Below are 27,376 nucleotides of genomic sequence, written 5' to 3'. Positions count from 1 at the left end.
TCCGTGCAATTAGACCACGTTCATTGTTTGTCCAAAATTGACGTCGTCGGTTCCGGTCAACTGTTTAACGATAAAATTAAAGCCGCACATCATTTTCACATAATTAATGTACAGTCATAGCATAAATGTTACGTTACAACCGAATGTAAATTAAGATTATGTGGTGCGGGACACATTTTTCGTTTTTTGTGGTTTCTATGTAACAAGTGGTTGGTTTTGAATATTATAGTTGTGTACTGGCGGTTTTTTTTGTGAAAAGGTTGGTAGACTGCATATTTGATAAGGTAACAAACTGAAAATGTTTACTCAGAATTTGTATGCTATAAAGGGATGTATATACAACCATTTGATTGGACAAGTATGTGTACAGTGAAAGGTTTTCGAATTTGTTTATTCATACATTGCCGGCTGAATAAATTTCGACCAAATTTGTATGACATAAACATGAATCCGTTTCACATTTCGGTAGTTGGACCCATTGGGAACAATTTCGAGAGGAAATTAATATGAAAGTGGCTTTCAAACAAGGCGAAGGCTCTCACATTTTCTTGTTTTGTATTGTTTTTGACCATTTAGTTACGGCTAATCACAGAAATGAAAAATTTAGCGGTGGGACATTTCCCGTATTTTCCTAAATTTTCCCGAATTTTTCAAAAAATAGTTTTTTTTATAGAAAATTAGGAAAATTTAAGAAAATAAAATAAAATTCTTCCTAAAAATAGTCCCTGCAGGTTAGTAGCAAAACTATATATCAAGACGAATGAAAGAGTAATAGTTACTTATCTCATGGAAATTGCATTTCGAGGGGATCCCGAGAAAATACAATTTCCAACTTTTTTTCCCGAGCTAAGCACAGCGCTTTTCACTACAAAGGCTTTCGACGTTTTAGCGTGTGAAATAGTATATTATGTCACTAGGACCGAAACAGTTATTTAAACAACCGTGTGATAAATGATTTTTTAGCCACTAGATGGTGTTGAGGAATTTCGTGCCGTGTGATTCACAATAACCCACAAAGTGACATTTTCCTTATACGAAATGTGTCATTTTGTCAATTATTTTGAATGACGCGGCGCGAAATTCCTAGCAACCCACTAGATGTGTAGATAGTGACTCGAGGCCGTAGGCCGAGTGTGACAATACACATCGTGTGCCCGAAAAAGTATTTATCATCGAATTGTATGCAACGTTTTTCGCAATAAAAGCGAAAGAAAGTGCTACTTTACGTCACTTGTTGCGAAAAGGTGTATTTTTCACCTCATTGACGAAAAGTGAAACTTTCGTTGGCTTTTTTGCGAAAAACTTTGCAAAATGCAATTTGGTGATGAATGCTTTCTTGGGCGCAAGAAGTGTACTGCCACAATCGGCCTTTGCGGCCTCGAGTGATAATCTACACATATTGTGCCTAAAAAGCATAAAAACCTACATTATGCTTCGCTTCATCCTCTGACGTTTTAACCACCGTGGTCAAAAACTGTACCTATTTGGTCCGAGTAACAAATCTATTTTATCTCCGATAAGTACCGAAAAATTGAAATTTTCGATCGGGAAAGAAAATGTCGAAAAACTATACATTTCGTCACTATTGACGAAAAATACTATTTTAGGCACACAATGTGCATTATCACACGCCAAGGATTTTTTTTAGACACTAAATGTGCAACTTCGTAGTAGGCTCGTCGGCCCGAGTGTGGCAAAACATACCCAAGACAAATATTGTTGTGGTCAAAGACTCGTGCTAAATGATGTGAATTTACTGGACTGGATTCCTCATAGTTTATGGTTTAGATGCCAATCTCATATTTATTACTTGCGTGCATATTTCATTCAAATCGAAGCCTTTATTCGATTTCTATTTTAATGCTCAATTTTAATGTTAGAGTTTAGACTCGGACGATACGTATTAATCGTTCAGGATCTTTTTGTTTTGCCTCATATCGTGATCGTGTTATTATGTATATGATGTGAAATATAATCGAAAATGGAATCGATACAAATTATGAACAGGATAAAAAAAACGATTTAACCGTCAGCAACCAACTGATCGCCGACTGTCCCAACAATTGTTTTCATTCACAGCAGAATGTTTCAACGGAGATGCAAACTGGACGAGTACCACGAATCCACTGACGAAATTGTATGATCAGCTCGCTCTTATAATTCCAAAATGTTGAATCAATGAACCTTTCAAATTGTTAGTTGGAAGTAGAATGCATCAACTTCAACTTAGATGTTTAATGCTATTACTCAACGTACTCAACTATCAGATATCGACTATAAGCACAGCACTGCTTCTAGTAGATCTCTGCTATAAGATATCAACTATCAGAAATTGACTTGCGCACACATGTACAAAAATCAAACAATTGATAGTTGACACAAATACTTAATAGCTGTAGTTGACGATGAAGTCAATACTTTTCCAATAAAAAGCGATTTCGTGCGAGTGACATTTTTATAACAAAAATAATTTCTAAACGCATTAGAGTAACGATGAGGTGAGGAACCACAATATTAATTCGATGACTGAACAACAACTGATACAAATCGATGTTTCTAGTGATTCTAGAATGTGTACGGCCTCATTCGAATGGTGAATTAAAATATATTGAGGGCAACTTTACTAAAGGGCGTAACTAACATATCTCTGGAACTACACATTCTCAACCGATTTTCATAAACTTTTTTGCCCTGAAAGCGACAATCATTTCTGAAGTTTTGAGCTCCAGTCAACCTGACTAGTTCAAAAGATACGTTCGAAAAACCATTAACCTGTCACATACGGCTGTTATCACGGCAGAGTAAAATAAACCAGGCAGGAGCGGTTCATTTTCGAAACGTCATACAAGGGACCTAATACACTGTATGAAAATGAACTTAAATGAACACTGACATAAATTGAAAAATTTTATTCGCAAAAAATATAGGGCTACTAGATTATTCAAGAAGTGCATTTAATTTAGAAATATTTCATATATGTATTTCATTTTACAATGTTTAAAGATAAAACACCTCCTTCAAATCTTTCGATGGTGGAATTGTGCCCAAAATTGATGCCACGTTTCCTTTTTGAATGGCGATGCTTATGCGTTGAATTTTTCATTCGTAGTATCGGTGATTTTACTTCCGATTTTTTTGATTAAATCCAGGCCCAATTTTCCTATTACCCCTGACGTCTCCGTAGCAACCGGAATGAAAATGAACTGGTTAGCCAGTTGTGAATAATGGCTGATTTTAATCCTTTCCCCTACTTTTGCGACGTAACCGGCGTGCTTAGACGAAGAATTTAGATATGACGGTGCGAAAGTGTCCTTACAGGTAAAATCCCACAACAATGACCTTCCTCTCGCCCAAGGAACTAAGCTCATTCCGTCTGGTTTTTTTCCATCCGGTCTCGAACAGCCAGGTGGTTCGAGAATAGCTGGAACTAGACCACTCTTCAATGCTCGTTGGAGAATATTGTTTCCATTTGCATGACGTGGATTTGTACCATTCGCTTTGGAGCATGATAGACCATGATGTCCGTATTGATTAACTTTTTCCCCACATATACAAACATGAGGACGAACGATTGGAACACCAAGGCGTAGTGATAGTGCAACCCCGAATTCGTCATTGGATAGATGTGTTCCAAGTTGTGGTGACGGTAATGCTTGCAGCCAAGCACCGGATTCGTGTACAGAATTTGCTTTAAATCTTGCCATATCACTTTTCTCTTTCAAAGAACTGCTGATGGAATCGACTTTATTCGTGATTTCATTTGACTCCCAAATTCTTTGGATATTCCTAACTTCCGGTAACTCCCCAAACTTTTCGTACCAAATTATTCAGGTCCCTAATCAAACCAGCGCTCCTGCCTGGTTAACTTTACTCTGTCGTGCTGTTATTCATCTATTATCGATAACGACGACCAAAATAATGACAGACTGTGGGTAAAATCATAGCACTGAACAAAACACTAGAACAGATTTTTTTAACGGCCCTTCATTTTTGAAAAATGCTTCTGCGTTCCAATTAATTAATTTATTTCTATATGAGAAATTTGGACTACTGCGTCGATAACGCCGCTCTTGAAAATTCTGTTCTAGTGCTTTGTTCAGTAAAATGGTTCTTTATAAAGTAAAATGAAAGTTAAAAAAATTGAAGTACAAGATTTGAAATCAACAGATCAAAAATACTTTGATCTATGGAATTAATAGACCCGGCTATAATACAGGTCGTATGCTTGCCGTCTGAAACAGGGTAACTGTTACCGTTGAAGCAACATTAAATGTTAAACATTCCTTGCGTTGCTTGAGTCCAAATCAGCCGTCAATTTTTTTTTTTGTTAGAATGTCGTTTAGCAGTCCCACAATTTCATTTTTTTTTTAAATTGCCGGTCATGGTACATTGACGAACATGGCGAATTTTCTCGCCGGAGTGCTTGCGAAAAATCATGCTTCATTGAGGAACTACTGATAACAGGAATTATTATGGTAAAGACAAACATTTTATGATGGCGAAAGGGTGTTCTCGGAGTTCGCCGAAATGTATCGATTTTTCGAGCCAAAACCTTTCGTGCGGTTGAAAAATAAGAATCAGCTTTATCGTATTTTCGTGAATTTTCTTGAAATATTCACAAAACAAGGAAATTCACGAAAATCCAAGACGAAATTTGCATGAAAATTGGCCCTTGATTTCAAATTCCAAGCGTATTTGTTCTGAAACTCTGAGTTGATCACGAAGGTGATGACACACAAATTGCGTCAACGGCTACGAAGTTTAGTTGAAAAGAACAACTTAACAAAAACAAAATTCTGAATTTTCCTAAAAAAAACATCTTCTTCAAGTAGTGAATGCGTTTATCAATTTCGGTGTCACCCGACTTCGTGGGAACCTCTTCTATCAGAACCTTGTAAATATCCCAGCAATGTTTGCGTCATCAGCTTATGTCAAAGTTTAGTGAGTTTCACGATAATGCACAAAGACTGTCAATCAGATGATTCGATCGTCTTAGGAGATTATGCATCATAAAGCTCACTATGCTTTGACAGACCATGCCGACACACTTGATTGAACAGTAGCTCAAATAATTAGAAATTTAGATGTCTAGCTTTAAATCAGCCTTGATAGACGTTGATGGAATCTTCAAAAATAATGTCAGTTTCTGAGCAAAGCGCAATTGGATCGTTAAAATGTCCAAAATGTAAAAAACTTTCGAACCCACTTAACTGGAAATTCGTCTTTTCCACAATAAAATTTTCACCATCAAACTAGGTGTTGACTGCCGAATACCATAATCCACCCATATACTACATTGTTCTACATTTACATTCAGTCAGATAATAAAAATCTGTTACAGTTTGTATAATGAGCACTAAAATTGTGCGGCTATGGCAACTGGTTATCGCTTTAACATATCAGAGCTGAATAAATTTCTGGGAAAATTGATCAAACATTCAATACGACACGACGCTCCAAATGGAATTGAAACGTTGAAATCGCGAGCTCAACTTATTGCCTTGGATATTGCAGTTTGCATGCAAATATACTTCGATGATAAAATTTCAATTAAATTGAATGACTAGGAGTATGAAGTATACAGACGGATATTTGCGGCTCATCATGGTCTGGAGATTATTTATTTTAATGTTTTTGTTGTAAATACGTGTATTTACAGATGAAAGTTTAGACAAACTTTGGATGCATAAATTCTGACAAGATGCAACTCATTAACTAATTGTATTTGTTATACAGCCAAACTTTCGTTTGTTTAACTTTCAGGCAGGTATAGCCGAAATGATTTATGAATACAGCATACACAACATAATCTTCTCTTGTTCGTTTGTTGTTTGTTTCCGGTACAATGCTAATTTGTGGTCCAATATTAAATAAGAAGTTAAGTACGCTCTTTAACTTATTACGTGCGATGCACCGAATCATTGGGAATGCTGTTACAGTGTGCAATCTAATTAAAATACGGGCAAATTTAACTTCAAAGCGATTTAAAGTTTTAACACCCCTAAAGTACAAATAAATTCAGTTCAGAAAGAGGAAGAGAGAGAGAGATTGTCATTACACACAAATAACACCCCAAAATACCAACAAATGGCTTCCAAAGGAATTTCAAAGGGAATAACAGGCTGATTTAAGGTCGTTCACGAAATGAAAGGAGATTTTAATTCCGACATAACACTACATACGAAATTCCGAACTACGTTGGGAGGCATGGATGTTTAGTTGAAATTGTAGCCTGCAAGTGATTTTCGTATTTTATTTTCGGTGATACCTTTTCACCAGATATCTTTTCGAAATATGTACGACCACATTAACGACCACAAATTCGGTACCTAGCTATAATTGTAGCCTTCATTTGTGTATCTCGTATTATTATTTCATTTTTGATAATTATCTTTTCATCAGAATCCTTTTTGAAAAATTTATGACCGCGATTCCGAACACGAATGTTTAAATAAACGTTAAGCTCTAAATAAACGTTAGTTTTGGGTGTAGTCGTTCGACCACCTTATTACCTTTTACATAAGGATTAAATTTAAAACTTCCCCTTGAAACTATCGCAAAATATTTTTTATTCAGACGGACCAAAAACGTCACATTCTCTCACCAGATAGAGAGCCGAAAAAACAACTTTTTCTCACCTTTTTGTCTTGTGACATCACTTTTCGTTCCCTCTCATAACACTTTTTTCTTATTGCTAAGGATTTCTTGCAATAAAGTAAGGAATTTCTTCTGACATTATTTGTTCGTTAAGCGAGTAGCCACTGGTCAGTAGTGGGTTTTGATTTTTTAATTTTACAAGTTAAGAAATCCGTGCTTCCACCTACATAAAAAACGCATACAACGCGAGCTAACCTTAATCTATAGGTTTCTTTCATCGTACGGTAAAAACGGATTTTTTTTGACTGTGTGGGTGAAATTTTTTTCTGGTCTGAACCACGGCTGCTAGGAATTCCGCGCCGCTTCATTCACAATAATTGACAAATTACACATTTTGTGTAAGGAAAATGTCACTTTGTGGGTCATTGTGAATGACACGGCGCAAAATTCCTCAACACCCGGCCAACCGGATCGGTGCACTTTCTTTTTCATTATATTCGAGTTGGTTACCTCTCCATATAGACGTCACTGGGACGAACGGAGGTGTGTTCCCCATTCAAGGCACCAAGACCTATCCAACGCACTATGTCACCATCCGTGTACATGACCTCTGTTGCCTAGTGATCAACCGTCATATTGGCAGGCTTAGGGATTAGGAGACTTAGGGATAAGGGCAACCGATGAAGATTGTTCGTGTTATATGTGTTGGCCCATACCTCGAAAATAAGTCTTTTATCTTAACAACAGATCTTCATTTCATCAGATTGCGAATATTTTATAATGCTAGGATCAGTGCTATGCTGGAGGTCGTCGCTCATTTTTGTCGTTGCTGTCGATAACAGATAATTAATTGGTTTCTGAAAGGATTTGATGGCTCAAGCGCTTGATTTTGTTGCAGACAAAACCGATTCCAGTGAAGAATAGCGAAAAAAAAATCGTCAAGAAAAATCAGCAAAGTGCGAAGAAACGACAAGAAAAATCGCCAGAGTGTGAAGAAACGCCAAAATGTGACGAAACCTTAAAAAAACTAAATCTTGTCAATTTGACTTTGGCGATACTTCACGGCTATACAAAACAGGTACTGTTTTTGGGAAAACATTTTTCCACCAATTTTCGCAAAACTTTCACGCTTTTTCCCAATTTTCCGATTATTAAATCATTCGAAAGGGCATTTATTGCCAAGTTTTTTAACGTTGCGATTTGGCAACGGACTAAATGCAACACTAGGGCTCACCCACAGCGCAAGGCTATTAGACTGAAGCCGCCAACTTAAAAAATAACAACTCGAACAACAATTAATTGTTGATTGAAGATCCAGTGTAGTTCAAACGTTGCGTCCTTATACAGGACGTTTGGAATCACTGAAAATACCCCCAGCTGAAATGCCTATAAATGAAAAGCTAAAACAGAAAATAAATTCACAAACAAAGCCAACGCTTTTCCCTTTCCCATGGTTCACGTTTAGTGAATGAATTGAGAAAAAGAAAGCTGTTTCGACCTCGAGAACTAGCGGCGGTCCAAAAGTCAGAGTGGACTGACTATCTTCAGTTGCTTCCGCTAGCCTCTTTCACAAGAAAGCAGTAGCCTTACAGTTGAACTAGTTTTTGAAAGGCAACATAGATAAGTGCCATCGTCTGATGGAAAGCTTGTGGACATTGATGGAATGCTACTATGAAAGACCCAAATCGTAGCCAAACAACAAAACATTCTCGCAGAGAAAATCACAAAAGACTCGCCATACACACGTATAACTCAGGTTCGGCAGCAGCACACACTCCACAACTTAATTTCAAAACTCAAAAAACAGGGAAGGTAAACAGCTCCAGATCGTCCACTAAACGAATTCTTTCCAAATGACATGAAAACTGAAAATTGACTTTCAAAGACAGCTGTGATGATTCTGAATTGAAATGTGAAAACCCATTCATAACGAAGTTGCTAAGTTTCTATGCAAAATGATACGCAGCAGATCAAACGTTGCGCTCTTAACCAGAGCGTTTGGAATCACTGTAAACGCGTTAATATCTGAAAACGGGAAAATTCCGAAAATCTGAAAACGAAGGTAAAAACGCGAGAACCGATCCATCTGAAAATCGGAAACCTGAAAACGTGAATAATCCGTAAACCTGAAAACGTCGTAAAAACAGGACAAATCAGTTTAACGATTTCAGTCCTCAACTTCGGTTCGACGTTATACGTTCGGAATCGCAGAAATCATTTCCAGTCAAAACTCCACAAAAACTTTCATTTTCTCTTTCCTACTGTTGAAATCTTGAGTCCAGAATCGCTGAGATTACCCCCAGATGGAATGTTAAATCTTGAGTAGATCAAATCGTTGCGTCCTAAAACAGGACGTTTGGAATCACTAAAAATATCTCCAGCTGAAATCGAAAACTACATGGGCGTCTAATGTTTAGCGAATAGTCAGTAGCGTGGTATCATCACTCGCAATTTTCCAATATTTTTCCAAAAACAATTTTCGGGAAAATGGGAAAAATTCTGAGGAAAATTGGGAAACTTAGGAAAAATTGCTGAAAAAAGAGAAAAGATTTTTCCAAAAATAGTGTCTGAGACAAAAAATTGATTCACATAGGATCGAAATAAATTTTAAAAAAATCCATAAAAGCTGCCTGACTATACCTTACACTACACAATGTATCATCCTTTGATCCTCTTGCATTTACAGTAAAATAAAAACATCAATCAATGCCAACACAGTCAAAGCTACATAAAATTTCGTGGAAATTCCGTTGAACGCCAATACATTATACATACCGAGATTTTAGACAACATATATACCATCAAAATGAGCATTGCCACACAAAAGCCTCATTATCTGCATACCATCGGCATCCAATTATTTTTCAACGATTACCTCAGATCATGGATTTTCCTATTGCTACTGGTATGTTGTACATTTAATATCGGTTGGGCTGGATTGGCATGCCTGAGTAATCCATGCGTTTTCGGTGTATGTATGGATGATTTAAATAGGTTCGAAGTATTTTTCACATTAAAAATGAATTTTACATTGAAAATGACGGTAACGCAATTCTAGCACATACTCTTGTTATTGTATCGATGGTTATACTGGCACAAATTGCCAGACGAATTGGGATGAATGTTGGTCGTCGCCATGCCAAAACGACGGAACATGCATTGATGGAGTTGCTGCATACAATTGCAGTTGCCAGGATGGATTTGTCGGTAAATTTTATATTTTAAAAGAAATTTCATTTGCAGACACGGTAGGGTGAGCGCACAAGTCTTCGCCTCCGGACATGTATCAGAAGTCCGACACGTATTGTTCTTTTATTCTTAAACTTTTTAATGAATTAAAGAACAATATGTGTCAGGAGATAGGTGCAAGACACCCTATTTAACCTAAAACGTCACTTCCTTCAGGTTTAAACTGTGAAGAAAACTTGAACGAATGTCTTTCCAATCCCTGCCAGAATGGAGGAAGTTGTTATGATAGAGACAATAGTTATGTTTGTGTATGCCAGCCCGGATTCTTGGGAAGCAATTGCGACGTTGATGTTGCTGTATGCACAACAGGTCTGTGATCATAACGAATAAATCATCCCCTGAAAATTTAAGCTCACATTCCAATGAATACAGGTGACGAACGATGTTACAATGGTGGCGAATGTATCGAAGGAGTCGGTCTCGAGTTCAGCTGCAATTGTGTGGCCGGTTATACGGGCGATTATTGTGATGTTGAAATCGACGAATGTGAAAGTGCACCGTGTAAAAATGGTGCTATTTGTATTGACAAACTGGCAAGCTATCAGTGTGCCTGTACGGCAGGGTATACGGGCGAAAATTGTGAAGAGGCAATTATGCTTTGCGACGATTCGCCGTGTCAGAACAATGCACTTTGTTTGATGGAATTGGGAACGCCAGTGTGCTATTGTGTACCAGATTTTCACGGCGAAAAGTGTGAGCATAAATACGACGAATGTGAACTGATGTCGCCACGGTAAGTTGACAAAGTTTGTAAATTTTATTGTTTAATTGATAGAAAAAAACGTCAGATATCAATGTGACATTAGCATTTAATTTTAGTATCTCTTAAGACACCAAATATCTTTCAATTCGTTAAAAATCTGCAGGTGCAATTAGTGCAATCTGGTAAAGTTTTTGAGCTCAGACGCAAAATGGGTAACCCTTATTATTAGTGATATCAGTCATTTTGAAAGTAAAGAGATAAGGAATTTCATCATCCTTTACCCTTTATAGCTTCGAAATTTTGAAAGTTTACTAACAAACTTTTTCCAGAGGAGTGACATCTCAAAATTTTGGAAAGTTTTTGTAATGAAGCGACCTACTACCACTTTAATGATCCCTTAAATCCAGAAGGGCACACAAAAAAATCTGAAAAATCACTCAAAATCCTGAAGTTCTATATCTGGGAAGATGTTGGACCACGTGTGGATCGATGAAAGTGTAGGAACCAACCTACTACCACTACAATAATCTGAAAAGTCAGAAGGGATCTCAAAAAAACTATAAAAGTTCCTCAAAATTCTAGAATTACACAGGTATGAATGGTTCGGAAGAAAATCTTTTTTCACCATTATTCCTCATTTGACTTCAGAAATGAAGTTCCTTCAAAAAATTCCTGATATACCAACATTTTTTGTCACTTTCAACTCTATTCCCGCTGTAGCTATTCAGTTTAATCGGTTCTGTCCGACCAAAGCTGTACAACACATACCTACGAAGTTATCGAGATATTGGAAGAATTTGATCCTTCATTCCCTGATATATCGAAATTGTGGGAACGAATTTCTTCCAGAAAAGTGATTTCTCCTCATTACAGAAGCTCCTCTATCCGAAACTACAATAAAATATATGAGAATTCCTATTCTTGTATTGATGAGTTTTCGTGTAAAGTGAATTGTTTCTATGTGAAAGTGGACAGAACTTTCTACATTTCTATGTTCTTTAAAACTTTATAATCAGAAACATTGCGCATATGAACAGAAACCTCCGGCTACTATTCATAGAAATTTATATTTAAATGTCTCCACAATAAAGTCCTTGGAAACAGCAATGGTAGTGATATTCCATTTCTTATATCAACTGAGCTTTCCATTAAATGCAAAGGAATAGAAAAAACAATCATTTTCAATGTCAGCACTTCGGCTAAAGTTTTTCCAATTTCGTCTGATTTATTTTTTACTTTCTTAATATTAATGGATAAAATCATCGACCAGTTTTCCGTAAACTTTTCATATAAAAAAGCATAATATTTCACACAATCGAGCGTAGTAGTAGTAATCAGGTGAACTTTATTACACAAGATGTTTGACTACCTTGCCAAAAAAAAAAAAAACGCAAAGAAAAAAAAAATGTGCTCAGGGCCGTAGCTATGAAGTTGTGCGTGCTGGGCTTTATTTTTGGGATCCAAAATTTTGGGAGCAAATTTTTAAACTTGCGAAAACTATTATAATTCTTGTGGAATCATAACATAGTTCGTCGACCAACATATAAGTGTATTCAATTCAGTGAATAAATAGTAAATGGAACCTATGAACCATATGAACGACATTCTACGTTAACTGTGACATTCTTCCCACATTATTCAATCTTTTCTCAAAATTACGTTTTTTTTTGTGGAAGGCAATGTCAAATGTGGCTCAGAAGATATAAAAATAAATGGTAAAAGTATCCACCGCGTGAGTGATATGAGTCGTAAAAATTATTTTCCTGAAGAAGCCATCAAATATTTTGGTTTCACTTCAAAATGCTTTTGTGTCATAAAGCTAAAGTATGTTGAACATACTATGTTCACAAATAATTCTTATAATTAATAAAGGCATGCTAATTAGTTCCGCAAAAGAGACTTTTCTAAATTTTTTCATGTGTTGTAAGTACGTACAGTCAGAAGCAGTGAAATTTCAGCATAAATTGGTAGTAGTAGTGTGGACCGACGGTCCACTGGACCGTATTGTTTTTGTGGATCAGCTGAAAAACAGCTGAAGCAAATTCATGCTGAAATTTCACTGCCTCTAACTGTATCATTTTTACCAAAATTTTACCAAAAATCGTCCCATGGCTGACTTATATGTCCACTGGACTATTTTTACAAATATTTTTGGGTAAAATTCTGGAAAACTTTTTCATAAAGAAATAGTCCCAATTCGTATCACAATAATTGTTGTAACCAATCGCAACTTTTTTGAAGACATTTCTTTGAAATTGGTGTATCAACTCAATAGATTGAATGATTGGTTCAATACTTTACCGTATTTTCGCATAGCGCTGCTATCAGGTCGATCTGTAACAATTTGATGGGAAGTACGAGTAAAAGCATGCTGAAAGTCTCTCGTCACTTGTTAGCTTAAGTAGAGAGTTGCGGGAATGGTTTTTATCTGGTAATTTTACCAAAATTAAATCGAACGAGGTTTAAAGGTAGATTAATTTAATCCATTTTCAGACGTTGAAAACACCTGACCTGAACCTCATTTTGACAGATGTTGACCTAACATTGCTAAGGGATGTAAAAAATTCAGGGACTAACTATGGGAAAATGTTTTCCAATATTTTCAGAATTTTTCTGCATTTTTCCGAATTTTCTCAAAAATATTTTTTGGAAAAATTTAGGAAAATTTTCCAATTGTTGTTTCGTATGCGACAATTACGTGATGTGTCAAGTTTCCATCTCTGTTAGGCCCGGTGAATCACTCACTTAACGTCCACCAACGGCTCTGCTTACTATACATTCCGAAATGAGTGAAAAGGGAAAAATAGCCATACTACCTCCTATTCACTTATCTGTACCGACAATATATTTATACTTGAATTTTATGTGGGATACCTAACTTGTGTATTGTATATATTGCATGAGAACTCTTAGGAACACACACACAAAAAAAAAGCGAAAACAATTTTGAGGGTGAAACGAAGGAAATAATGTGTGTAAATGGTGAAAGGGATTTTTTTATTTGTGTTTAGGGGTTTAAGAATGAAACTCTATAATTTATAACAAACTGTAGTTTGGGTTTTTTTTTGACAAATAAATTGGAAGGAAAAAAAATATTTTCCACCCTGTTCCAGATGCGTTAACGGCGGTACATGTATAGATGGAATCGATGAATATAGCTGTTCATGTCCGCCACAAATCACCGGAATGTCTTGTGAATGTCTCATGCTTGACACTGACGACTACGACTGTAACTACACATCCGATTTTACGACCACAATGTTTTCGACTTATGAAACAGCAAACACCGCATCACCTACGGTTCAATTTGAGATAACATCAACCGTTATTTCGGATGCTACAACTGAAATGGCAACGGACGACAATTCCATAATCGATAGTTACGAAACTACAACTGTGCTAACAAGTACGACAAGTACGGTGGAATTAACCACCAGCATTTCGCTTACTTCGGAGAGTTATCCGGATTCGACCACCGTTAATCTAGTTACGACGACAACAGAAACTACTTCCGATGTAACACAATTCATTGATGTTGGTAGTATAACGACGGAGGGTACAGAATCGGAAACGACTGCTGTACCGGAAACTACGACTGCAAGCTCTGTTACTACAGATGTTATGTATCGGTCAACCACGGATTACAATACAATACTCGACGATACAACGTTAAGCAATTCGTTCTTCACTGATTATCCAACGATGAAAACCACCACCGAGTCTACAGTTTTCGTGGACAAGAGCGAAACATCAACAGTTGATGGTCAGCAACCTACTATGACAACGGAGACGACAACAGAATATGTAATACCGACCACAATCGAAGTGGACAAAAATGTGTCCACCAGCAAACCGATAGCTTGTGCCAAAGTATGCCAAAATGGTGGTACCTGTGTATCAACGCCGGAAGGTGGTGATAAGGTTGTTTGAATGAAGGAACATTTTTATCCTGTTAATTTCAAGTTCATTTTTTGATTCCAGTGTAAATGTCCCTTACCTTACGAAGGGTCTCTGTGCGAAACTCGAGTATCCATCCAAAATGCTGCCTTCAACGGTAACTCCTTCATTAGCCACATTATACATCCTTCGGCCGAGCAGAGTGCATATAGTCGGAAACGACCATTCAACATACAAGTGGAAGTAAATGCTCGGACACGAGCTTCCGATGGATTAATTCTGTTAGCAACTGCACAAAGTTCACGGGGCAATTACTACATGGCACTGTTTCTACACAGAGGGTTGTTACAGTTTCAGTTCTCTTGTGGCCAACAAACAATGTTGTTGAGTGAACTGGAAATGCCAGTTAATACGGGGGACGATATCTCCATTCAAGCTGAGTGCGTGTTCAATTTGAACATTCCTTTTCAGTCATTGTAACCTTATTCAATGATTAACCGATTTCAGACTCGATTTCATTCACAACTACACTCATTGCAAAGCGTTTCTTCGCGTGAATGGTGAGAACAATAAAGAAAACCTTTTTTTCCATCACACTTACATTCTGCATTGGAAACCATAGATACATTGGCTATGTCCGGCTATCAACCGACTTGGTTAAATCTACTGCCACTCAATATTCGATATGAGCAAAATATTGAAAATTCGTGGTTGCATTTGGGTGGAACGCCTCAAGCTCCAATCAGTCTGGTTAATAATTTGGTTGGTAAACCAGGCTTCACCGGGTGTATGCAATCATTAAGAATTAATGGTCAGAGTTTGAACATTTTCGGGTAACTAAACGACCAAAAACAATAGTGGATGGATGAGGATTGCCAAGTCATGCTATCGCCTAAAATTTCCAATTTTTGTTTAATTCATAGCGATGCAGTGGATACGATCGGTATAACAGAATGTGGATCTCTTACCTGTTTGTCGAATCCATGCCAAAATAGAGGCATTTGCGTGGAGGAGGACAGTGACAAAAGTATGGATTCAACTGACGTTCAAGACACATGGCATTGCAAATGCCCACCGGGATTCAGGGGCAAGAGGTGTGAGATAAGTGTTTGCGAAAATAATCCATGTCAGTATGGATCGACGTGCGTATTGTTCCCGGGAAGCGGGTATCTATGTTTATGTCCGTATGGGAAACACGGCCATTTCTGCGAACACAGTGAGTATGAACAGGAAACACTTGAAAGCCCTGTCTGGTTGTAAATGTTTCAGTTACAAAATTGAGTGTGAAAATTGCCCAAAGTTTGGCAAAGACACAAACCAGTGGTGAATTTAGCAGGGAACGTATACACTTCCGTGTTGAAAATTGGAACATTAGATCGGGTCAAAATTTGATAGTTCTTTGTGTAACAAGTTTTGAAATGTCTATCTTTTCGGCAATCAGTCCCACACTAGCCATATTGGTTTTTGTATGAAATTTCTTATTTTTTGGGTCTTTTACGAATGAGTTTTGCCTCCAACCAACAAATGACTTTCAGTTTCAGAGTTCCCACGACTTCGAACGCCTCATAATTTTAGGATTTTAGGAGGTTTTTTAGAAAATTTTAGGAGAATTTTAGGAGGTTTTTCAACTAATTTTTTGATAATTTTAGGATGACTAACGGTATTTTAGAAAATTTTAATGCATAAAAGAATTTAACTGAGAACGTCGACCTTCGAAAATTACCAAAACAAACGTTTTACAAACTTCGTTCTTCATTCAAGGCACAATTTACACAATAACAACAATTTTTAACTTTGCAATTCAGCAACTAACTAACTCGAAATACCAAAATTGTTTCTAAAAGGGTATACTCATAAATGAGCCTAGCACGAGATTCCGTAAAAGAAATGTTGAGTTAATACTCGAACAAAGACACTGTTTCGTCATATACGGGTCCTTTGGTTTGAAAATCCTCAGCCAATGGTAAGCAAACTCAGAGAATTCCCATGTATATACGTACCATCGAGACAGCAATATCTTGCAGGTCAAAAGAACGGTTTGCAACGATACAAAAAGCTTTATGGACATCTGTCCGAAATGACCTATAAGTTCAGTAACACTTGAAAATAAAAACTCTGAAAAAATCAAATGAAATCAACGAGAGTCTTTTAAGAAAAACTCCACAGATATGCATTAAAAAACTTCTTCGGTTATAATTTCAATACTTCAACGACACACAACTCTAACGAAACCAATACAACAGTCATAAAACCAATCTCAACTTCTTTCGTTCTTTGAAAAAATCCCAAAAATTGGTCCTTAGCGATGCTGTAAGTCTGAATTGATTCCATCACGATACCACACGTAAAACCAACTAACGAGTATATTGAAAATCAAGTTCTCGGTACTTTATCCGAACCAGATCCCAAGCAGATTTCAACGACCCGAGTAAAAGTTCTGGTCTCTCGAGACTATCAAAAACGTATACTCAAGGGTCTCACTCTAGACCCGTTGGGTCCTACAGGTTTCTGTATAGGTATAATGCGAATGACGCATTCCCTTTTGTCTCGATTTAATGGCTGGTATTTAGACGATGGTACTATAGGTGATGAATTATCGACTGTTTTAGTTGATATTAGAGGATGCCAGCTTTTTTCGACGAAAACGATAATGCCCCACAATAACAGTAATTCCCAACAATAATGGAGGACGCCAGCATTTTTCGACGAAAACGATAATGCCCCACAATAACAGTAATTCCCAACAATAATGCCCCGTCAAAAATGGCGACCATTGTGAATGCATTCACATGGACAAGTCAATTTTCTATTTATTTTTGATTTTTATGCTAAAAGTTCGTCCGGATCTATATTTTATCACAGCAATCCGTAGATCTAATCTGTAGCGAGCTAGCGACTTTGAGCTGGAAAAAATCTATTCACTTTACAACGCGCTGTACGACAACAAACATCATGTGTTCCGCTTGCAGGTTAAGCACGTGTTTGTTGTGTAGTGGATGATGTTTGTCGTCGAACAGCGCGTTGTAAAGTGAATAGTTTTTTTCCAGCTCATTGTCGCTAGCTCGCTACAAATTAGATCTACGGATTGCTGTGATAAAATATAGATCCGGACGAACTTTTAGCATAAAAATCAAAAATAAATAGAAAATTGACTTGTCCATGTGAATGCATTCACAATGGTCGCCATTTTTGACGGGGCATTATTGTTGGGAATTACTGTTATTGTGGGGCATTATCGTTTTCGTCGAAAAAAGCTGGCATCCTCTAATGCCCCGTCAAAAATGGCGACCATTGTGAATGCATTCACATGGACAAGTCAATTTTCTATTTATTTTTGATTTTTATGCTAAAAGTTCGTCCGGATCTATATTTTATCACAGCAATCCGTAGATCTAATTTGTAGCGAGCTAGCGACAATGAGCTGGAAAAAAACTATTCACTTTACAACGCGCTGTTCGACGACAAACATCATCCACTACACAACAAACACGTGCTTAACCTGCAAGCGGAACACATGATGTTTGTTGTCGTACAGCGCGTTGTAAAGTGAATAGATTTTTTCCAGCTCAAAGTCGCTAGCTCGCTACAGATTAGATCTACGGATTGCTGTGATAAAATATAGATCCGGACGAACTTTTAGCATAAAAATCAAAAATAAATAGAAAATTGACTTGTCCATGTGAATGCATTCACAATGGTCGCCATTTTTGACGGGGCATTATTGTTGGGAATTACTGTTATTGTGGGGCATTATCGTTTTCGTCGAAAAATGCTGGCGTCCTCCATTAGAGAACGTCAGATTTTCTTAACGCTAAATGCCACACACTAACGCTAACGCTAAATCCGTACGCTAATGGCAAATGCCGACGATAAAGGCAACATTAACGAGTTAGCCGACGCCATGTTGCTTTTAAATTTAACATCTGTGAGGCCAGCAATATCAGGCACTTTTTCATCTCTGAATATATCAGCAATCGCTGTTTGAAATTTAAAAATTAATTCATTGCCATAATTCTAAGGTCCATTAATATGAGATTCGCCTTTTATTTGCAAGAAATTTACTGAAATTAAAAATTTATTTATGAAATATGGATACATGGTCGGCCATTTTTGATTCCAATTCGAATTGATTCTATTTCATATTGCACTGCATTTGATTTCTTTAATCTTACATCAAAATGGCGGACCACGTATCCATATTTCATAAATAAATTTTTAATTTCAGTAAATTTCTTGCAAATAAAAGGCGAATCTCATATTAATGGACCTTAGAATTATGGCAATGAATTAATTTTTAAATTTCAAACAGCGATTGCTGATATATTCAGAGATGAAAAAGTGCCTGATATTGCTGGCCTCACAGATGTTAAATTTAAAAGCAACATGGCGTCGGCTAACTCGTTAATGTTGCCTTTATCGTCGGCATTTGCCATTAGCGTACGGATTTAGCGTTAGCGTTAGTGTGTGGCATTTAGCGTTAAGAAAATCTGACGTTGCCTAATAGAGAACGTTAGCTAAACGGCCGCTAACGCTAATTTCCAACGCTAAATCCCCCGCTAACGCTAAAACCAACGGTAATGCCCAGTCAATAAATGGCATCATTGTGAATGCATACACATGGACGACGCAATTTCGGTGTGTCTCGGTGTCGGTGTGTTTCTCGGTGTAACACATGGATTGGCGAGTTATGATTCACTTCAGGTTATACTCTTCAATGAGTATATAGAAGAGAAACGGGCAAGACAGGTAACAAACACACCGAGTCGTCCCTGATGAGTTCCCCAATGTGTTTGTCTTCACTTTACACTGGAATTGTAAAGATGAACTCCGAGGTTTTTGAATTTAGCGGAACAAAACGGTGTCTCTGGGTACTCTACGGATAAACGAGACTCGGACGACTTTTGTTTTGGTTTAATTCGCTCTTGCGTTTTTACGGGATTTGACTGTACTTGGACTTAGAATATGGCCCTTCTGTCGTGGTTTTTATTGTTCTGTTTAGCTCGGTTGAAGTCTTGAATATGGTAAAAAAAACTGACGCTGAGACTGTGAGTGAACGGTGGATCAATGGACGAGATTTCTTTTCTTACACAGATAATCCGTAGACCCTCTAAGCCCCTATGCGTCTTTCTTAATACGACAGGTAAGAAATTCCATTCTCATTGCGAGATGTATCAGATCAGAGCATTGTTTTAACTGTATTTCTATATACAGATGTGGTATTGGGTTCAGGAATGAATGTATTAAGAGGTAGAAAAGACGAGAAGAAGACGATTGCTTCATGGATCGGCGAATTATGATTAACTTCAGGTTATATTCTTCAATGAGTATATAGAAGAGAAACGGGCAAGACACCTGAATTAATTTTGTGATTATTACTCCCACAATGTGATCGGATTAACATTTTATCGATGGAATTAGTAGATCTGACTTGTAGGAAGCCAGCGGTATTGAGCTGGAAACGTTTTTTATTCTCTTTTTAATGTTACAAATAGTATCCTCCACACGACGAACATGCAGTTGGAAAATGTGATTCGTAAAACGTTTTATTGCAATCAAAAGTGAATAAAACTTTTCCAGCTTAATACCGCTGGCTTCCTACAAGTCAGATCTACTAATTGCATTGATAAAATATTGATCCGATCACATTGTGGAAGTAATAATCACAAAATAATTTCATGTGTTTCAATTGCAGGTTAACCACGTGTTTGTTGTGTAGTTGAGGATGTTTGTCGTCGAACAGCACATTGTAAAGTTTATAGATTTTTTCCAGCACAGTGTCGCTGCCTTCCTGCAAATTAGATCTACGAATTGCAGTAATAAAATATTGATCCGGATGACCTTTTAAAATGATAAATGAAAATAAATCGAAAATTGCGTCGTCCATGTGTATGCATTCACAATGGTGCCATTTATTGACAGGGCATTACCGTTGATTTTAGCGTTAGCGGGGGATTTAGCGTTGGAAATTAGCGTTAGCGGCCATTTAGCTAACGTTCTCTATTCAGAAAGTTATCGTTTTATGACGTTTCAGGACTACGCCTGAATACGAAGAAATGTAAAGTTTTCTTTATCAATGCGACCCCTGATGAAGAAGCTCATATGTATGCTGATATATCAGCTTTGTTACCAGGTATTAAGAAGGTTGATGAATCTTCCTTAGAACTGTTAGGTACACCGATATTTGAGACAGGTTTAGAGAGGATGTTTTCTTCTAAGACCAAATCAGTTAAGTTGATGTGTGACCGACTTAAACTGATGGATGTCCATCCTGCTTTGTGTGTTTTTAAGAAGTCGTTGAGTGGTTGTAGATTTAATTACTTGATGCGTACTTGTAGAGCCTACTTGTTACCCGATCATCTTAGATCTGTTGATGAGATGTTTCGGTCGACATTGGAGGCTATTGCGAATACGAGAATAGAAGGTTTGTCGTGGGATCAGGCATCTCTCCCTTTGTCTTGTGGTGGTATAGGTATTAGGAGAGTTGAGGATTTGGCAGTGCCAGCCTATTTATCATCTGTTTATTCGTCGTCAGAATTATGTGGTGTCATACTCCAAAAGTTTAACTTAAAAATAATTAATGATCAGATTTTACAATTAATCGATGAAATTCCACGTAATTTTGTTCCAGAAACTGATACGCTTAAAAAAGAACAAAGGAATTGGGATCTTCCGAAGATCAAACATCAATTCGATGAGTTATTTGAAAATGGTGATCTTAAGATTCGTGCCCGATTACTTGCGTCATCAACTAAAGAATCTTCAAAGTGGCTGCAAGTGATCCCATCGAGTCAATTAGGATTGTTATTGGATAACAACTCTGCCAGAATTGCTGTTGGACTTAGAGTGGGTTCACAATTATGTGAGGAACACAAATGTATATGCGGTAAAATGGTGGAAAGAGATGGTTTACATGGTCTATCATGCGCTAAATGCGCAGAAGGAAAATTAGCTAGACATAATATCTTGAGTATCTGTTTTGGACGATTGATTTTAGGCACTTTCGCATGTAGCCCTCACTTCGTTCGGGCTACAACTCGCGAAATTGCCTAAAAACAATCGTCCAAAACAGATACACAAATAACTAATGAATAACATCTTCGCTCATGCTTTCTCTAGTGCAGGTGTCCCAAATATTATACAGCCCCCAGGTGTTTCAAGAGATGATGGTAAAATACCAGACGGCATGACGTTGATACCGTGGAGTCATGGTAAATCACTCTTGTGGGATGTGACTGTGAGGGATACTATGGCTGCTTCTTATATTAATGATTCTTCAAAGAAAGCTCGCACAATCGCAGACAAAGCTGAGAGACATAAGCATAACCATTATATTTCTCTAAAACAAAATTATTTATTAACACCACTCGCCTTCGAGACTCTAGGTTGTATGGGCCCAGAAACGAAGAAATTCATAGACAAATTGGGTTCCTTAATGAAAAAAGCAACTGGTGAAGCTAAATCGAAAGACTATCTTTTACAAAGAATCTCAATCGCGATACAACGTGGAAATGCCGCTTGCATTTTGGGAACATTGGGGAAATAGTACATTACCTCACTTCGTTCGGGCTACAACAAGCGCAATTGCCTAAAAACAATCGTCCAAAACAGATAAACAATAGTTATTTGTGTATCTGTTTTGGACGATTGTTTTTAGGCAATTTCGCGAGTTGTAGCCCGAACGAAGTGAGGGCTACATGCGAAAGTGCCTAAAATCAATCGTCCAAAACAGATACTCAAAAAATTTTTCATGTAAGGGGTCGAAAACCCGAGAAAAATCTCGAAACTCCCTCATTTTCGGCCCCGACACATGAAAATAACTATTACATGCTTGCTAAGCGGGGCGAAAGTAAGAAATGTCAAATTCAAGGGGCGAAAGCGATAGCTTTCGCCCCGTGGGTTTACATTTCTTTTGCGCCCCTTAGCAAGCATGTAAAAGAAGATTGATGATTTTTATTTATTGTATTTTTTTTTTATATGAAAAGATCGACTTTTTACTGGCTGCGCCACTATTGTGAGCAGTCTTTTCTGTCGCAAATATTTATTTAATTATTATCTCTAGTCTCATAATTATTTGAAACTCAAATTTAGTCTCAAATTGTTTTTTTTATCGTAAATGTTTCGGATGAACAAATAATGAACAAGGCTCACTGAATAGTCTCATTTTGAACACATTGTGATACTTTTTTGTTTCTTCGACACTTTGAGACTGAAGAGTACTCTTTTTTGGAATATTTTTTGTTGAACCGTTTTAGACTGAGTAAGTAGTCTCTAGTCTCTACTATTTTTTACATCGCTGCTACCTGAGAGCTTGTATCTTTCTTAATTTTGTAAATTACGTATGTATCAACAACCCATTGCCAAATCGTAACGTAAAAAAAGCTCGGATTCATTTCCGTACAATGTTGGAAATGGAATGTAGAACTTGCCAGAATAAAAAATTTTTAAAACAAGAGATAATTGAATACTAAAAATTGTCATCAAAGAGTATTTGCAACGCACTCTGTAGTAAAAAATTGGTGGTGTCGATATCACAGCGTTGTTCAGGTTTTTTTTTTTCTAGTTTTTCAGTTTTATTGCAGCTTGAACCCATTTTAGGAGTTTTAGAAGTTTTATGAGGATTTGGTCCATTTTATGAATTTTAGGAGTTTTAGGAGGAGTGGGAATTCTGCAGTTTGTTGAACACACAGAAATTCGTCATTATAGTGAACTATCGACGATGGTTAGAAACCTTCAAAACTTTCCTAAATTCTTCACTGCCTTGTGTCTTCGGTAAACTTTGGGCCTCGCTTTTTTAGTCTTAAATTCAATTCTTTTTTCAGATCTTGAAATCGCACAGCCACATTTCTCCGGAAGTGTTAATGGTCTAGCCTCGTATGTTGCGTATCCGGTTCAATTGCCTCTGGACTACTCAATGGAACTAAGTCTGAATATACTGCCAACAACTATGACACAGATATCGCTGGTGGCTTTCATCGGTCAGAATAGCTTTCACGACGATAAGAGCGACCACATGGCGATAAGTTTCGTCCAAGGTTAAATTTTCTAAATTTTCTTTTCGAGCAGAAATATTTCCACCGAGAATTTCCCTCAATTTAGGCTACATAATGTTGACATGGAATCTAGGATCCGGACCACGACGAATATTTACCGAGAAACCGGTAGAATTTAAAGAGACAACAGCGCGAACTTCGATCAACATTAATGTGGGTCGATTAGGGCGACGAGCATGGTTGTCTGTCGATGGAAAATACAACGTATCCGGTCGATCTCCGGGAAGCTTAACCAAAATGAACGTTGAACCGATAGTGTATCTGGGTGGACATAAAATGTCAAACTTTTCGTCGCTACCGCATGATCTTCCCTTGCATATGGGCTTTCAGGGTTGCATTTTTGATGTACATTTCAAAGCGGGCATGGTTGTCGTTCCGTTACAGGAGACTCGTGGTGTACAAGGACGTGGTGTCGGCCAATGCGGTAAGCTATCAGGCTACTTAATGATTTTAATCGATAATTTCATTCGTGAATTTAGGAACAAAGGAATGCCATCGCCATGCATGCCAAAATGGTGGTGCTTGTCTTAATCTCGGATCAACATTTTCGTGTATATGCCAGGAAGGGTTTTTCGGTCCACTTTGTGCGCAGAGGAGCAATCCATGCGACGAAGGAAACAATAAATGTTTCACAGGATCGATCTGTGTTGCATTGGTTAATGGCTATGAATGTGATTGCCCACTAGGGAGAACTGGTCAATATTGCGAAAGTGGTAAGAGAATAGGGACGACAAGTCAGCAGACCACCAATGTGTTAACTTGTACTGAATTCCAGAGTTGACATCGCTGTCGGATGTAGGTTTAAGTGGCAGACGCTCGTTTTTGGAAATGCTGCATCCAGGAGACTTGGACATGGTCATGTCCGAAAATGAAATTGATTATCAAAACTACAAAATGTTCGCCCTCACCAATGCGAATTCCAGCCACAGCCAGAAAATGAGTTTTTATAGCAACGTGACGTTACCAAGCAACAGACGAATGCTGATTGTGGCCACCACATCCAATGCAATTCGTCGTGTCCAATATTTTTCCGTTGAATTTCAAATTAAACCGTTGGCCGAAAAGGGACTACTGCTGTTCTACGGATCATTTCAATCGAAATCGAGCACGGGATTTATCAGTTTATCGTTGCAAGGTGGCGTAGTCGAGTTTCGAATACTCACCACCGATCAACAGATTAATATCGTTCGGAGTGTTCGTATGCTGGCTATTGGTGAATGGCATAAAGTAAAGGCATCACAAAGTGGAAGGCGTATCAGTCTGTGGGTTGAAGGAACTGCTTCAGCTGCACTAGCATCTGCCAGTGACGTTTTTATCGGAAACGGTTCGCATATCTTTTTGGGTGGAGTGCCTGATCTGTCAGAGCTTCCCGGCTCTTCCATTTCCGGATATCCAATGCCGATGAGGTTGGTTTTCGACCAGAAACACCAGGGCGAGAATTTAACATTATTTTGACAATTTCAGGGGCTGCCTCAGACACCTTTCTGTGAACGGACTTAGAGTTGTTCTGAATGAGAGTAACATTTACGGTGAGACAAACGACAATGACAAGCGGGTCAGAATAACCATATTTGTGCATCAGCTTCTAGGAATTTATATGATTGTGATGGTACTCCTTGCGGTGGCGATACTTGTGAATCCGAAGGACAGTGTTGGTTAGACAGTACATTTCAGCCGCATTGTAAGTGCCCAGAAGTGGCGAAAGGACGCCATTGCGAGCTCAAAGAATCTTGCAAGTATATCAACTGCAAGAATAATGGCAAGTGTCTAAGGAGTGGCGAATGTAGTTGTCCGAATGGCTACGGGGGATTCCATTGTGAGATAGGTACTTAAACAATCTTTTACCCAGACCTTCTGAGTAGTGTACAGATCGAGTGAAATAAAATTAATCGTCAACAGTCACCTCCAAATCGTCGAAGCCCAGTTTCCGTGGTAATTCGTGGCTAATGGTTCATCCGAAACGAATACCAGTTAAGGAGAAACGTAATGGACCAGTCGTTTACAGCAGTCGCGTCAAAAACGAGTTCAAGGTTTCGCTCAATTTTTCGACAATATCAATGGACGGATTACTGCTGTGGACGCAGAGTGAAAATGGCTATGTGGGATTGGGCATACAAAATGGACAGATGAAATTTGCCAGTAATTTGCTCAATGGATCGGGAAATGTTTTTGAAATGCCAAATGGAGGATTTGTGGCCGATGGAGGTTTGTTTTAGGCGATGATTTAGTTTGGGCGATAATTTTACGGCGAAAGTTTTGCGAGATCTGGAGTCATTGCGGACCATGTGCTGTAATTTAGCGATTTCGAAAATTTGTCCTCCTAGCAAAAGTCCCGGGATAAGTGAAATTCAACATATTGTGGTTTGTTATGAGGTTTTCCACATAAAAATCGTCTCACAAATGAAAAGTTGCAACAAACTTAAAACAGAAATCTAGATTTTCATTTGTTAAACGCTTGGACAAGTTAGACAGGTAATTTTGAACAATATTACGTAAATCATGCGGTCCCTTAATTTTGAGGCAAATTTTTTGAATTATGTGACCATTCGTTCACAATGTCTACAATAGAAATTTATGAACCAACTTACCACCACCTTAGTCATGCCAAGAAGTCCATAATAAACCCAACAAAACCCTCTAAGGCCCTAAAAGTCCTTGAGTTCTTGTCCTGGGAAGATTTTGGACCACGGAGTTGCACGGCCAACCTACTGCCACCTCGACGATCCCAAAAGTCCAGAACGGAGGCTAAAAAAAACCCAACCTTTTTTTACACCAGATGGTGCCACCAACTGGTCTAAACTGGTCCAACATATCAGTATTTTACATGACGCTACGTTAAAACTCATAAGAAAACATCCTCTGATTCACATTGCTGTAATATGAAAACTGCCAGTAGCTCTAGTTTCGAAACGAGAACGAAAACCCCAATTTTTAAAAACCCCACTTTTTATGAAGCACTCGCTTCGCTCGGGCTCGCAAACTTTACGCTTAATCGTCCATTTTCATGGTCTGTGCTGAAATCTACTTTAAATCTAAACAGGTTGGCACGATGTTCAATTAGAAATAAACGAAAAAATTGTGACATTCACTGTGGACAATCGACCAATATTTACAGAAAATCAAAAACTGATCAAAATGCGGCCCTCGATTATGGACGAATTTTTCGATTTTGAAAAGCATCCGTTTTTCATCGGTAAGTTTATAACAGATTGAATGAATAGTCGAGACACCGACCACAGTAAATAACGAAAAAGACTCCGCCACAGTTCACACATAAAAGTGAGGGCAATTTTATGTTTATATAGATAGGAATGTCAAGTTAAAAATTTCAAGTTTATGTGCGAATTTTGTTGATCCGAGATCGATAAAATCAAACGTAAACGTGAATATTCACTTCTATCCCGAGTTACATGCACAGCTTTACACAAGACGCACAAAACAAGAAATGTTTTACAAGCCTAGGGTTGTAAAGTATGTAAACGAACATCCTTTACTCCACTGTAAGCGATCTGTGCTTAGTAAATTTCAACATAGACCAATACGCATAAGGTGAGTACTTACACCGAATTCAGGTCCCTCAAGAATAGTATTGGTCTATTTTGAAAATTACTTCCCTCTTAAAGACCAAGTGTGTCGATATCCATTTAGCGTTTTGTTCATTCCCGAAAATTACATAATTTTTCAGGTGGATTACCAAACAATCAAACATTGCAACGACAAACCAAGAATATTTTCAAAAAGCCATTTGTTGGATGCCTGGAAAATATCAATATTGGAACTGAAGACTTAAACGATTTCTCATCCTACGATGGAGAGAACATTGGCTCATGCGATTTTGATGATTTTTCATATTTGCAATGGTAAATAAATTGTGATGTCA

General features: G+C 37.7%; 1 protein-coding gene across 1 annotated transcript; it reads left to right on the top strand.

The window, feature by feature from the left end:
* On the top strand, positions 1–27,376 carry LOC119079016 (protein eyes shut). The gene is made up of 19 exons (XM_037186787.1): positions 1–259; positions 9,284–9,591; positions 9,656–9,804; positions 10,003–10,155; positions 10,219–10,579; positions 13,663–14,470; positions 14,531–14,886; positions 14,954–15,006; positions 15,069–15,279; positions 15,370–15,662; positions 23,266–23,478; positions 23,543–23,920; positions 23,976–24,209; positions 24,272–24,902; positions 24,961–25,025; positions 25,079–25,321; positions 25,396–25,701; positions 26,537–26,689; positions 27,182–27,376. The coding sequence occupies exons 2-19, from the start codon at positions 9,404–9,406 to the stop codon at positions 27,358–27,360; spliced, it is 4,974 nt and encodes a 1,657-aa protein (XP_037042682.1). The 5' UTR covers positions 1–259; positions 9,284–9,403; the 3' UTR covers positions 27,361–27,376.

The sequence above is a fragment of the Bradysia coprophila genome, unplaced genomic scaffold (assembly GCF_014529535.1).
Source record: "Bradysia coprophila strain Holo2 unplaced genomic scaffold, BU_Bcop_v1 contig_297, whole genome shotgun sequence".
Classification (NCBI taxonomy): Eukaryota; Metazoa; Arthropoda; class Insecta; order Diptera; family Sciaridae; genus Bradysia; species Bradysia coprophila.
This window is presented reverse-complemented; position numbering and strand designations above follow the sequence as displayed.